The sequence below is a fragment of the Homalodisca vitripennis genome, chromosome 3, assembly GCF_021130785.1.
Source record: "Homalodisca vitripennis isolate AUS2020 chromosome 3, UT_GWSS_2.1, whole genome shotgun sequence".
NCBI classification, from domain to species: Eukaryota; Metazoa; Arthropoda; class Insecta; order Hemiptera; family Cicadellidae; genus Homalodisca; species Homalodisca vitripennis.
Window position 1 is genome coordinate 114,435,937 of NC_060209.1, and position 15,067 is coordinate 114,451,003.

Below are 15,067 nucleotides of genomic sequence, written 5' to 3' on the forward strand. Positions count from 1 at the left end.
ATTCGGTTTCTTTATACTCATTTTTTATAAAAAATATAACAGGCGATGTAAGACAAATAATCTCAAACGTCCCCTTTTTTTTCTCTTAGGACAAGAAGCTTATAAATTGCACTTAGTCCTGTAAGAACCTTTGCGCTGCTTCCGGAGTGATAGGATATTTAGGATGGGTAAGGTTAGGGAGTAGGGGCCGCCTCCTATTGAGATCCATGAGGAAGAATTAGGGCACTGCATCTCAAAGTCATCCCAGAAGAAGGGGAGGCCAGCTCTGAACCAGCCTCTCCAGTCAAAGTAGGCAGGGGGTGGCACACCCTTGTTGAGGTTAACAAGAACCTCTAAGGTAAGGGAACAAACCCCACCAACTCCAACAGTCATCTTCCACAGTAGACCAGACCTATCGAACTGCCCATGAACCCCAGAATCTCAACATTTTCGGTTAGTGATGTGCCGCTACTGGACATCCATAAGGTTGCCCAGATTGAAGTGGCACATCGGTTTTTGCTGTGCCCAGTGGTGGGTTCAACTGGTAGGTATAAACCAGCCAGAAGTGATCCCTGCTGGGTTCAAACGTCCCCATGGTGACACAATAAACATTACACAATCGGAGTTGAGCAGACAGAACGAGCTCGGATGGCATAGCCTTCCAAATTGCGATTTTGTTAAAGTTCGATGGCCAAACATAGTATATAACAGAATGATCTGTTATTTTTATTTTGATGCAGATATATTTCTCTATCAATTGATAATATAGTAAGATTTGTTTGGCAAAAAATAACGCTACACTAAATTTTTTATTCAACAACGCTATATTGTTGCATATCAATTTTCGGCCGAAATGTCAATGATATATCGTTGTGCATCCCTAATTGGTACTATTTTCTTAGACAACTCAAATTACAAATGGCAGCTACAATATGTTTTGCTTTATTAGAACAAAACAAACTTCTAAAAGAAGATTAAAGAACAAAAATGCATTGACATAATTGATATTTTACTGCAACAGAATGCTGACTCACAAGACCAGTTTGATAAGAAGAGGCAACATTGTCAAGAAACACTGGCTATTCTTGAACAACATCATCTTAATTAGGTCATCTTATTAACAATCATGTAAAAAAGTTATACCAAGAAGAAAAATCTACTTTTATGTTAAAAGAAAGTTGATGGACAGGTAGTGATAAATAAAACGTACAAGGACTATACAAACTGCCCCTTAGTGGATGAGATTTATAAAAAACAAAGTTCATCGCCTATATTGATTGAGCTAGCAGAAATAAAAACAAAACTCTACCAGTTAGAGTTAGCAATCATATACCACCACTAGAAACTGCAACAAAAAGTAATCTCTACCCTACACTGACTGACACTGGCTTGGTCAATACAGCACAGCCTATCTCAGGGGAGGAAAGTAAGTGCTGGGATGAAGAGGAATGTGTTTAGTATCTCCTTACAAGCAGCTAAATACGAAAAACGGACTACTAACCAAAGTGAAAAGCACAGACCTGAGCCAAAATCTTATTTGCACTCCTCAATTTAAGGATAACCATGTAGACAACGCAACAAACAAGAAAATTTCTAATCAATTGCCTCCTGCTACAGCCCACAAACAAAAGAAGGTGCAAGTCTTGAAGAATTATTTGTAAAGAATATTACCAACTTTAAGAAGAGGACCACAAAGGAGTTCCCCAAAGAGACCCATCAAGAGTAAAAATGAGATCTCAGAAATAACCTTAGGACCAGACATCAGCAAAGCAACAAACGTCAAAACCGCAATTCCCAATAATTTTTTACCACAGGCTCAATACAAAAAAATACCACTACAGAACCAGAGTTTTTCTACGCACAATAATCCAAGCCATATAACTAAATACAGCATTAAAAGTTCAAGTAAACCCTCAACAATAGGGGTACTGTACTAGAACGTGAGTGGTCTAACCAACAAAATAGAAAAACGTAATCATCTTTTAAACAGCCTCCAGCCATCCTCGTACAATACTAATACAGACTGAACACTGGTTAAGCTCAGAAATCTCTGAAGTAAATCAGCTGTAATTTAAAATTGTATGAGGCACTATCCTTTACATAAATATATGCAGTTTTCCGTAAAATATGAAGACAATTATTTTAAAGAATAAGTGTGTGACATTTAATGTCAAAGTACGAAGTATTCAACACTCATGCTGATCTTGACCTGTGTTGAGCCTGTAAAGCTTTTTTCTGTTCTATTATAAAAGGTTGAATAGACATTACCCATTATTTCCAAAACAAGGTTTTATTTTACAGTACTCTAAATAAATAAAACTACTGTTAAAAAGTGACTAATAAGAATAATACTTTATACAGTCATTAACCATGTTTTATACATTGTTTTATAAAGGATTAGTCTGAAGCAATATGTATACAGTATATGGCATTTTCACGCTATACTTCTGAACCAAAAAATAATACAAATTCAACTAATTGAAATTTGATACTGTAATAAATTAAAATTAACTAATATATACATTTAGAACATTAAATTTACATTAAATATTTTTAAAATTTTATACACAAGCTGAGTTAGAATGGTGATTTAAATCTTACTGTTGTAAATATACTATTATATTGTAGGAAATGTTCAAAAGTATCCCAGATCAAAATTACTTTCTATAATTTGTTTCATTGTAAATTATATGGTTATTATTTTAAGCCAATACATGCAATGCCAATTGAATGATGTTTATTCTATAATTTTAATGAAACAACATTTTAAGGAAGATTTGAACAAATGTTGGGCCCCTTACTTGTCATTAGTGAATGCCATGACTGAATAGGTTGCCCTATAAAATTTAAATTCCTGTCCTATCAGTCTGATATGGCATTAAATAATATTAAAAATTATTTAATCAGAAATCGAAAGCATAAACCTGCATTCTTTAACAAAGTACAACAGTTTTAGCTACCTACATCTAGAACTTAAAGGAAACACTCAGCAGTGCAACTTAAAGGATAATTCTGATTTCGTAATGTTTAAGCAATGTAAATAAATGCACCATTGACAACTAACTAGTTGTTTGCACTAATTTGAAAAAGAATATTTTGGTTTAGCGATGTTTACATTTGTATTAAATATTGTTGAATTGGTATTCAAAAACAATATGTTATCATGGAATTGATAAAAAAAATATTTTGTATTAAAACTGGAATGTCATGAACAATTAACTTTGCAGACGATTGCAGAGAAATATAAGGCAAAATCCATTTTGACAAAACATTATTTAGAAACTACAGACAAAACTCAAAAGTAAGCTTATTTTAAAATAGAATACAATTTACACTAAATCTACGTAGCGCCTTTAAAAAGGACGGGTGTGAAAAGGAGTGGACGCTGCGTGGATACAAGGTCACTTAAGAGTCAGAAGTGATGATGCGACTACGTGATCCTCCATTGCAGCACAGATGTGTCCTTGCCGCCAATGGAGATGATGCGAGAATCGTCGAACAGGAAAGTTACATTTGTCACATGACTTGAATGGCCCCCATAGCTGTGACTCAGTGACTGGAAGTTAAACACATGTATTACTAAATATTGAGAACTACCATCCTGTATATAAAGTTCTATGAGTGACATGACTTGAAGAACTCTAATACTGTAACTGCAACATAGCGGCTATAAGTTAAACACTTAAATTACTAAATATTCAGGACTCCATCAAATGACTTGAATAAAAACTATGATGGAAACCTAAGATAAACATTTAAAACAAAAATGTTTGTAGTACAGCTTATAACATTTGTCCTAAACTGTGAGTTCTTTTTTAACACCTTGTTTTTGTTATGTTCTTATTAATTTCATTGATTTTATAGCATACTTAAGTAAAACAACCCGAATTTTCAAAGATTTTAATTAAAGGATTTTCGTATAGCTAAATGAAATGTTGTAAAAAAGAATAAATAAAAATACTACTACAGCAGAATTACAATCCAGTACAATCTTGTTTATCCGCATCTCCAGATTATCCAGATCAGTTTTACATAGTAGATGGAGTCCAATTTTACGAAGAATAAACAATATTTGTTGAATTCCCAGTGTAATTTGTACATAACTAACAAAATACAAAATAAGTAAAATACAACTCAAATAGGTTGCTCATATCCAACCCTTTTCCAAGCAAAGAAGTCTATATATTTGATAAAAGTTTATACAGTAACTAATTGATAAAAATGTAAAATGTCAAAAACGCAATGTGTTATTGCCTGATAGCATGGAAACAAGTAGAGGGTTGAAATCCTGAGGATTCGGTTATGCTGAGGTCGGATATGAGGTGTTCTACTGTAACTGTTTACTAATAACTAGTTTGCTATAAAAAATTAAGTATTTGAAAAGTACGGTACTAAAAACAGAATCAATGGAAAACTGTTTAACCAAATATCACTTAAGTAAAATGCGTACCAATTTTACTGTAAATTAAAATTCCAGTTAATCTAAAATTTTGTTAGACTTACTCTAGGCTGTGTGACAGGATATGAGTAGAGCTTGACTTTGCCAAAATCATCTGCAGTGGCTAGAAGCCTTGAATCATGAGATCGCTCACAAGCATTGACATCAGTTCCATCAGCATTCTCTGGCCAGATTCCGATGGTGGAGAAAGAGAGGACACAATTCTGAGAGAACCATTCTACATCACGCATGGACGCACTCTGAGGCACTTGGCGGCACAAACCGGCATTCCCTGCACAACAAATGAAAACAAAAATAATTTTTTTATTATTTAGACCTGTTAAAACTCATTCATCAACTATTATCAAATTGTACAGTTATCAAACAATTTATTTATTTTTAAAATGTAAAGTATTAAACAACTTTATAATATAAATTTGGTTTCAATTTTATTATAGCTTAATAATTATGAAATTGTATACAGTTATGTATACAGAGCTGACGTACCATTACAGGTGAATTATGTGACCAACTATGCCCATAACAATAAGAGTGGCTAAATTAGCACTTGTGTCTTCCCCCCCTCTCCCAGTTTACCGGTTATCTTTACAAAAATGTATTAAAAATATAATACATTGTATTTTATACCAATTCACATTAAAAATAAATATACTTTCTGTTAAGCATGTTATATAATGCACAAACACAGCTGATCAATCAGTAGTAATGACGAAAGTTTATGATCAAGTTGGCTGGTTGTTAATGATGTAGCCAAGACGCTTTGTTTTCATAGTTGTCTGTCTAATGTTTTGGTGTTAGAATGTTGTAGTTATGTTTACGTTTGTTTATAATTATAATATAGCCAAATAGTGTGTGTAGTGAAGTATTATGAATCGTTCAAGGCCCCTGCTGAATGAAAATACTCTTCGATGAATAGTGAAGGAAGAGTACCTAAACGACCTTTTGTCATATAAATATTTGTAAACATCCAAAATCATGTTAGACGTATTATTTTGTTCTATACTACAGTGTTATATAATTATTAGTATGATTATCATTTCACAAGAAAAGTAGTAAAATCAGTAAATGACATGGAAATTTGCTAATCAAAATATACAAAAAAGTGAGCGGCATTAAATAAATGCTATAATATTTTTATTTGGGGTGATAGTTTTATAAAAATTAGTGGATATGTTTAAAATAAAGTGTTATTTTAGTGTACTTGTGAAATGTGAACATTTCTTGGGTACTTATTTGAGTATCAACCCTAAAAATAAAATAAACATTTTTTATATTCAGTGTTTCTGGTAGTATAAGAAGTTTTTAAGTGTTCTTAGTGTTAATATACAAATTTTTGTACTAAACAAACAAAAATTATAAACATTTGGTATTAAATAACAAAGTTTTGATATTATGCAAATTGTTAAAAATACCAAGGCACTTTTGGATAACACCTGCAATAATACCTTTGGTATTATTGAGTAACATTCCAAAAAATCTTTTGGCTCTGAAAGGGTTAATGAAATCATCACAATCATTAGTAAAAAGCACAAATAAGAAAGTACCCAGAACTGAGACATGGGGCACTCTTCTAGTTACTGGCAGAGTGGGATCTAAAAGTGCATACAGTTTTATTTAGACAATAGACAATATTCTTTATTAACATATTCTTCAAGAACAGTTTTGCGTCAAATATAACATGTGGAATAAATTCATAAAAATGTACATTGTCAAGTGATTAAACATGATTTGAATCAAGAACAAAAAACTCATCAAGAGAATAAAATGATGTTTTTTTAGCCAGTTGCCAAGCCGTTGTCTCAGGTGCTGGTCATCTGTCCCCTTCACTGCTGCTGGAAGATGGTTCCAAAGCTTGGATCCCATGTAGCTTGGCTTCTCTTCATATTTAGTCAGGCGGTGTACAGGGAGGCAGTAGTTTGTTGCATGTCGGGTGTTGTATGTGTGCAGTTGTGATCCAGTCTTGAGTGGGTTCAGAGTCTTTGTTCTAGCATATGTTATGGTCTCAAGTATGTACAAATTCACTATAGTTAGGATTTTGAGCTCCTTGAACTTTTCCCTACAGGATTCTCTGGGTGATAGATCACAAAGTGTCCTTATAGCTCTCTTTTGTTGAATAAGTACACGTTGCACATTTGTCTTGGATGAGTTTCCCCAGACCAATAGCCCATATCGAAGATGCGTCTCAAAAAGAGAGTAGTAGGCTATTTTGGCAGTGTTGAGATCACTAATGGTCTTAATTCTTCTTATGACGTAGATTCCTTTGCTTAATTTCCTACAGAGGTTATCCACATGAGGTGTCCAATTTAGATGTTCGTCGAGTGTGATGCCAAGGTAGGTGGTGCTGTCAGTAGTTTCCAGGTCTGGCAGTCTTGTCACTGTTTGTTTTTTGTTTCCAAAAATTAATTGTTTTGTCTTTGATTGGTTTTCAACTAAGCTGTTCTGTTTACAATAGTTAATTGCTGTGTTTAAAGCTGTGGTGGCAGTGGTTGCTATAATATTTGGATTTTTATTACTTAGCATTAACACTGTGTCATCAGCATACATAAGTGGTGTACAATGGCTTTGTACACATGAAGAGAAGTCATTCGTGAATAAAATGAACAAGACTGGTCCCAGTACAGAACCTTGTGGCACACCTCTTGTTGTAGTCTGGGTTTTTGATTTCACAGACTGAATTGTTCCTTTATCCATGTGTTTAATCTCTACTATTTGTTTTCTGTTGAGAAGGTAGCTCTCAAACCAGTCAGCTGCTTTCCCCTCAATACCCAGGTTCTTAAGCTTTCCCAGAAGTTGATTATGGTCCAGACAGTCGAAGGCTTTAGAGTAGTCAAGGAGTATTGCCATAGGAATGTTGTCAAATTCTAAGTGGTCAATAATAGTTTCGACTAAGTCAACTATGGCTATAGATGTTGACTTTCCTGCCATAAAGCCATGCTGTTTGTTGTTTAACAGGTTATGTTGATACAAATGTTGTAATAATCTGGCTAGGACAAGTTTCTCTATCACCTTAGAAAATGTGCTGATAAGGGAGATGGGCCTGTAGTTGTTTGCATCAGTTACATCACCTTTCTTAAATTTTGGGTAGACTTTTGCTACTTTTAGTAGTTCTGGAAATTTTCCTTGGGCAAAAGACTTATTAGCAATGTCAGTTAGTGGTAGCTGGATTTGTTCTTTGCAAGCTTTTACGATTTTTGCTGGTATTCCGTCCACCCCTGCAGACGGTTTTGCTTTGAATGTGTTAATTACACTGATTACTTCCTGTTCTGTAGTTGGGTGCAAGAAAAGGCTTGGTATGTTGTGATGTTGGTTTTGGGGAACTGGGAGAGTAATGTTGATCTGCCCATTTTGTTTTAGAGTGTTATCTGCAATCATGACAAAGTGATCGTTTAGATGGTTCGCAACGGCAGCTGGTTCATTTACTTCCTGTCCTTCTATATGCAAAGTTGTTGGTAGCATTTTTCTTTCTCCCATCTTCCTTTCATTGTTAATGATTTTCCAAAGTGTTTTTGGTTTGTCATTTGATAGGGCAATACTCTTTGCTACTTCTAGTCGTTTAACAGTTCTTAGTTTCAGATCATATGCTTTCTTTTTTGCCATTGCATCGTTCTTGTCCTCTTCTTGTCCTGTCAGGTTGTATTTGTCAAATGCCTCAAGGAAAATGTTCTTCAGTTGAACTGTCTCTCTTTCTGCAGAAACTTTTTGCTTTGTTCTTTTCCTTTTTGACTTGGTGACAGGGCAGGTTATGTCCAAAGCATTTGTCAGAATCTTGCAAAAATTTTCATATGATTCATCTACAGAGACTGACTCGAGAACTATTTTCCAGTCTTGTAGGTCTAGCAGACTCCCCATGTTCATGATGTTTCTCGAACTGAGTATTCTATTTTCTGAAGTCAAGGACTGATCTTTGTGTTTCATTATGTTTCTAATTGTACATAATTGGGCAGTGTGGTCTGATATTGCTGTATTAATGATCGTCACATTTAAGTATTCATGGTCCAGGTTTGTACAGACACAATCTATGGAGGTCTTTGATGTAGGCGTGATTCTAGTAGGAGGAAGAGACAGTCGTGTCATGTTATGACTTAGGAGAATTTCCGACAGATGTTTTTGGTCAGGTCCACTTTTTATAATGTCAATATTAATATCTCCCATTATTAGCACCGGGTATTTTGATGTCGGTATTTTGTTTAATATCTCCGACATCATCTCAAGGTCTTCTTCCAGATTTCCCTGGTTTCTGTAGATACCCAGAACATAAACACATGTATGCTCTGTCTTAATTTTTACTAGAGCACCTTCTAATGTCAATTCTCTACAAAGATCAGATATGTCAATGGCCTCAGAGTGTAGTGAGATGTTTTCACTGGCATATATTGCAACCCCTCCTTTCTGGTGATGTTTCCTGCTGAAGTATGTGATTAGTGTATATCCAGTAAGTCATGTGTTAAGCAGGAGCGGTTGTTTTAGTCCATGTTCTGTAAGAATAAGTATGTCTGGTTTAGTACTGATTAGAAGTTCATTTACATGATCAATTTTGTTGGCTACTCTGTCAGTGTTTTGGTGGAGAATTTTAAGGATGTCGTGTGTTTGTCTTCCATTGCCAGTTTTTGCTATTTCTAGTCCTTGGTTTTTGCTAGATGGCATTGTTCTAAAAAAATACTTGATGACAAATAATGATGAGACATTGTATTAGTACTGTCATTTGTTCTCATGTAGGTGTCTGCTGTTCTCTTGATTTTGGTTGAAGATTCACCTATGTATTTGTTGAAGAAGTCTAAAAAAGTGTCATTGCTTTCACGAATTTTTGCTGTCATTGGAGGTCCTTTGTGTACTCTAAAAGTTCCAAACACTTTGGGTTTTTTTAAGGTTTTCTTTGGAGTATATTTTGGATCTTTCTCCAGATGTTGCATGGGTAGGGAGCATTGCCCTTTTTGTTGACTAAAACCTAGATTTACTCCATTACTTGTTTCTTCTGCCTTTTTGGCAGGGTGGAGTATGGGCTGTTTTGATTTGCTCTTAGCCATCTGTAGTGATATGCTGAAGTGGTTTTTCTTGATGTTAAGAGTTTTATTTTTATTTTTATTGGGAGTGTTGGCTCTCTTAAGTGTAGACAGGCTATGGATTTTTAGAGAATGGGGTATGGTGAGATCAGTTTGCTTGTTTGCTTCCAAAGTTACTTCTTGTTTACTTTGAGTCATCTCTGTCTCCAATCTTTTTACTTCTTGCTCTAAAATGTCTTGTTTGGATTTCAGTTGAGCCATCTCTAGAAGCAGTAATGTAATATCAAGAGAAGATTCTGGTTGATTTTTTGAAAAGTGTCTATTAGTGTCTGACTCCTTGTAAGGTCTGTGTTCTTCAGTTGTACAGTCTGCAATTACTTCATTTTGCTTAATTTCTCTTCTTAGTTGTGTTATTGTTTTTTCTAATTCTTTAATCTTTGTTAGGTATTCATTGAGGGTTAGAGTTTGTTTACAGTCTTGTTCTTCAAAAGCAGCTTGCAGATGAAGTTGGTGTTGTTTCTCTTTTTCAAGTTGTTTTTCTGTTTCATAAACGTTTTCTAGAAGAATTTCTATTTTTTTAATCCTTAAAGTGCTAATTTAAATTACTGTCAAACGCTAAGACATAAAAAAATATATTTTTTTTTAATTTCCCAATGCTAATTTTTGTTTTATATTCCTTGGTATTACCTTTATAAAGAAAAATAATAAACATGTCACAATAAATTAATTTTTTTGAGAATTTTATTAACGACCAACACACACGTAGTTAAACAGCTGAATGAAACGAACGCGTCTGTAGGCGTATGCCGCATCACGGGCCATACAAAAACTGGCGGCGATTGCTTTCAATCCGAGTAGATACCGTTAAAACGTCCACCAACAGTGACAAAGCGTTTTGTCTAGTCCTGACTGTCGAAAGAAACATCGATCTGCTCTCTTATGATAGCTTTAACAACTAATTCTTCGCCATTTCAAAAGTAAAGCTTTTGCGTTTGTAGACGTAATCCGCGTTTAAAGCATCGGCAGTTCCGCGTCTATAGGCGTAAGCCGCATTGGAAGGGTTAAGGTATTTTTCTTCAGTTTCTTTAGTCTCCTCCAATTTTGCTTGTAGAGATGCTAAATTGGCCATGAGATTGGTCTTTTCCTTTTCAAGAATTCTTTTTTCTTTTAATAGTGCTGCACCGATTTTAGCTGCCATTTCTAGTTTTTCCTCATTGTTGTGTACGCCATTCTCTTCAAGGCTTCTCTCCAGTTCCTGAATTGAAGTATTATGGGGAGCGCTATGATTTGGGGTTGATGAGTGATACAGTGTAGCGGTGACCTGTGAGAATGCATCTCCTGTAAAAGATGGTGTGAAATCATTTAGGCTGGAGTCTGGTTGAACAGAATTGGGAGTATCATTGGTATCATTGGGAGTATCCCATCAGTATGGGATGGTTGTGAAAATGTAGCAGCACATTTGTTGCAGTGCCAAGTTTCAGCTTCAGCTTTTGTAATTGTTTTGAGTATTTTGCTGTCCATATTTACACACTTGGTATGGAACCACATTGCGCAGGGTCCTGTACAGCGTATGGCAGAGTACTTAACTCCTATAGTGCACTTCCCACAGGGGTACTTTGACGTTTTTTTGTTATTATTTTGAGACATTTTATAGTGGAAAGGAGTGTATCCAGCTCAGGGTCAATTTCAGTCTTGACAGAAGGTCCAGTATTGAAAAGGTCGAAGATGAGTATATAAGAGTACACAGTGTTAAATTTGGCTGACTTTTCTGGTCAAATGAATAAATGAAAGTACAGTGTTGAATGGAGATTTGGCTGACTTCTCTGGTCAAGTGGATAAATTTCACTGTCCAATTTCATAGTCCATTGCACCATAAATTTTATGAGTCTTTTGTCATTTATTTATTTATCACCAAATAAAATGACAAAATTTAAATAGTTACATTTATTTCAAATGAAGGCATTTGTCAGGGTCCAATGTAAAATTGAATCAGTTTTTAAAAGTTTGGCTGTTTCTTTATGTCAAAAATCTTCAGGTTCCAATGTAAAATTAAATCAGTTTTTAAAAGTTTGGCTGCTTCTTTATGTCAAAAATCTTCAGGTTCCAATGTAAAATTAAATCAGTTTTTAAAAATTTGGCTGTTTTTTTATGTCAAAAATCTTCAGGTTCCAATGTAAAATTAAATCAGTTTTTAAAAGTTTGGCTGCTTCTTTATGTCAAAAATCTTCAGGTTCCAAAGTGAATTGAAATGAGTATAATTTTCTTTGATTTTAAGGTACAATCAAGTTCCTTGTCAAGTAGTGGTTAAGCAACCTAAACAAGGTAGGCGGTGGAAGTCAGATGTTTTAAACAAACTATTGTTAAAATGAAGATTTAAGTTTGTGAGTGGAATATAGTCACTGTTAGGGAAACTAAGGCAATTGAGGCAGAGTAGTTGTGCTTGGTTAAGTGCTGAGGTTGCACTGTCAGCAGGTGTTGGGTCACTGCTCCCGCCTTTGGCCTACTCACTCTGTGCTGTCTGCATACTGTACAGCTGTCCTATTTGATTGACTGTATGAGTTGGCCTAATACATCACTTATGCTAGTGAGTTGGCTGTCTTAGTGACGTCACTAAACCATCTTAGGGACAGTTACTTGTATTAAAATATTGGTTCATTAAAAAGCTGTCCTTTTTTACTTTAGATAATCTTGCTGATTATAATAATATTTAGAGTGATTTATACGGTTGTGTGAAAATATGTTATTGAATGTTTTAAAGCTTATATCAGTTCTAATGTGCAATTCTTTGTCATGATTCTTGGATTTCTTTTCTTGTCTTTCAGGTATGTAAGAAGTTATTATGTATGATTATAATAGACTTACAGTTGATATGTTGTAGTTCTTGTAAAGTTAAGTAAGTATTTTGTTGAGTTTACCACTTAAACTTCACTATAATATGGAGCACCTTCACTATAGATGATGGGTGTCCGCCATTTTTATTGTTGATTGATTTATGATACTATGGATTTAAATCCAATAAAACACTCTACTGATAAGTCCATGTAAAACTTAAAAAAAATGTTTATGCACAGATAAACTCATTCTGAAGACAAGAGTATGCAACATAATGAAGAGAGCATTTTTATATACCTAATTTTGAAATACAGTTTGCAAAGGTGCAAAAAAAACACTACCAATGAGGAGTTTTCACCAGGACAGCAGTTGTTCATGCTCACTTTTCATGTACTTGTTGTTAATCCAAACAACAAATACACCAACAACGATGGCATTTCATGTGTGCATTTGCAATGTAAACAAGAAAATTAAGCTAGTTAATAAAACTAAAAAATAAGTATTCACTTTTTATCGTCAATCAGAATAACTGCATTGCAAAGTAAAAGTATAAATCATCAATAAATTCATTAAGACAAGTATTCAGTTCCATGATGTATACAAGATTCATATACATTACGCTTTATTACCAAGATGGCTTAAGAAGACTGATTAGTCATAAGCGAGAGCCGATAATATCAGGATATGTACAAATTGACCTTAGTCCACTTCCCAAAACAATGCAAACACTGTTGTACTTAAAGTTTACAATGACAAGTTTTGCATATTATAAAATTATGGTTCAGGTTCAGTCAACCGGCTGAACTCTTTTTTTATTATTTGCAATAGGGCTTAAAACGTAATCTCTTATATTGTGGCCCAAAAACTCTAAAGCCTTTTGTACCCTGGGCTTGGGTCCATACTAAAGAGGCCCTGAATTGCATAGGCATCTGTATGTTTGGATATAATATTCTTCATGCTGTTTATAGAGCTGCAACCCCTATACAACTATTAATTTTTTGTAAAATATCTCTGGGTTTCTGAGATTCAAGCAAATATTATGGTGTAACCAATCAAATGGGGCAATTTTTACAATTATTGTGTTACTTGAATAAAATATTAGTTTATCACTTGACTTACAGAAGAGCAGTTCATAGTCGCCTGAGTTGCTACGTAGGTACTGACTGTCTGCTGACCAGTCCAGATGGGTTATGAAACTGGAATGCCCCTGCAAAAGTACATGTGTAAATTTCAGAAATCACAAAACCATAATAGTTTAACAAATTAATGTAACGATTTTCTGATTTAACAAACATTTAAACACACTTTTTTAAATTTAGTAACTGAAATGTAACTAGGATTAATGTAACCGATCAAAATTCATCCAAAAGAAAAGTACTGTAGAAATTTAAAATATACTTTGTATATGAAATTACACTTTTTAATGAACATTTAAAAGAAATTGTTTTAAAACTTGACGACTGACACATGTTTTATAGTTACAGTGTATTATTCTTTACAGAAAAAGTTGTAATGTAAATTGTTCTAATTTTTATTATGTTTAAATTCACTAGTTCTGGATTAAAATACCGTTATTTGAAAAGTAACAATAACATCTTTATATTAACATCAATAAAAACTGTTTTATTTTTCTCTCACCCAACAAAATATGTGTGAACAAAAAATATTAGATTTCAATTTGGATTTAACTCTTATACTGTTGTATAATTTTAACAGTATTTTCATCAAATTATAAAAAAATGTGTAAGAAGATTAAAATATTACTAAAAGGTCAAAATATTATAGTGACAATTCTCTCTCTCTGAAATAAAACAAAAAATCAGATCTCAAAACCCACCAAAACCGAGATGAGTGCAGAAGTACTCCGTCTGCGTTTCCGCTCAGCCTGGCAGCGTAAAAACAAACAATAAGGAATAATGAATTAAGCAAAACAACTATGTTGTATTAAAATCATGTACATTTTTTTGTTTTAAACATATTAGTAAAATAAGCAGTATGCAAAGCTTACAAAATAATTTTACAGTTAAATGACTGATTTACTTTCTTTGGTAATAACAAAAAATTACCGTGCATCTGCCGACCCTGCTGTATTTGCGCATATCTTCCCCCACTTGGTAGATGTAGATGTTGTTGTCTCGTGAGCCGAGAGCCAGGTATCGGGAGTCGGGTGAAAATCTCACTACCTGCACATAACAATCATATTATATAATACCTGTATAGTTGTATACAATGTGGACTGGTCAATTTATTACTGTAGTATTTTTCTTTTTTTTCAACACTGTTCCTATAAAATGTGACAAAATACTTTCTATTAAAATACATATTACCACTGTTTTAGCCAATGAACTTTACCTGTATAGGTTCCATGCCATCCGTGTGAACAGAGTATATTTCTCTGGTCTCAGAGTCCATGACTAGCCAACGACCTGTCACACCACCAATCACTATCACACTACCATCTGGGGAGAATGCAGCTGACTGCGCTTGCTCCTAAAAAACAAACAACTTACTGAATAATTTTGAAACACAATGGAATATGTGGTGCAATGTCATTTTAATACTTTATTTTAGCCACTGCTCTAGAGAGCTTTACTTGTATTTTTAATAAAAGAATATTTGCAGTATGTAGTGTGGGGGAAATGATAACTCTATTCAATCCTTGCTTAGTTAATGATGGTTAAATTGTTAAAGACACTTATAATCTCAAGTTGTTCCAAAATTAAAGGGCCTATGTTATAAACCGTTACAATAATCACCCATAAGTGAGAGATACAGATTCTTGCTTTGGTGGAACAAG

The 15,067-nt window shown here is 34.1% G+C and overlaps 1 protein-coding gene across 8 annotated transcripts in view; it reads right to left on the minus strand.

Annotated features, from left to right (window-relative positions):
- Positions 1–2,250: 2,250 nt before the first annotated feature.
- Positions 2,251–15,067, minus strand: part of LOC124357342 (echinoderm microtubule-associated protein-like 2) — a 144,158-nt gene continuing 131,341 nt past the window's right edge. For 7 of the 8 annotated variants that reach the window (XM_046809045.1, XM_046809044.1, XM_046809043.1 and 4 more), the window contains 5 exons: positions 14,623–14,760; positions 14,337–14,453; positions 13,390–13,477; positions 4,483–4,709; positions 2,251–3,535 (listed from right to left, as the gene is read on the minus strand). In XM_046809045.1, the coding sequence (XP_046665001.1) occupies positions 3,410–3,535; positions 4,483–4,709; positions 13,390–13,477; positions 14,337–14,453; positions 14,623–14,760 (696 nt within the window). In that variant the 3' untranslated portion in view covers positions 2,251–3,409. Of the gene's footprint in view, positions 3,536–4,482; positions 4,710–13,389; positions 13,478–14,074; positions 14,156–14,336; positions 14,454–14,622; positions 14,761–15,067 lie in introns of those variants that run through there. The other variant, XM_046809046.1, reaches the window with a different exon arrangement.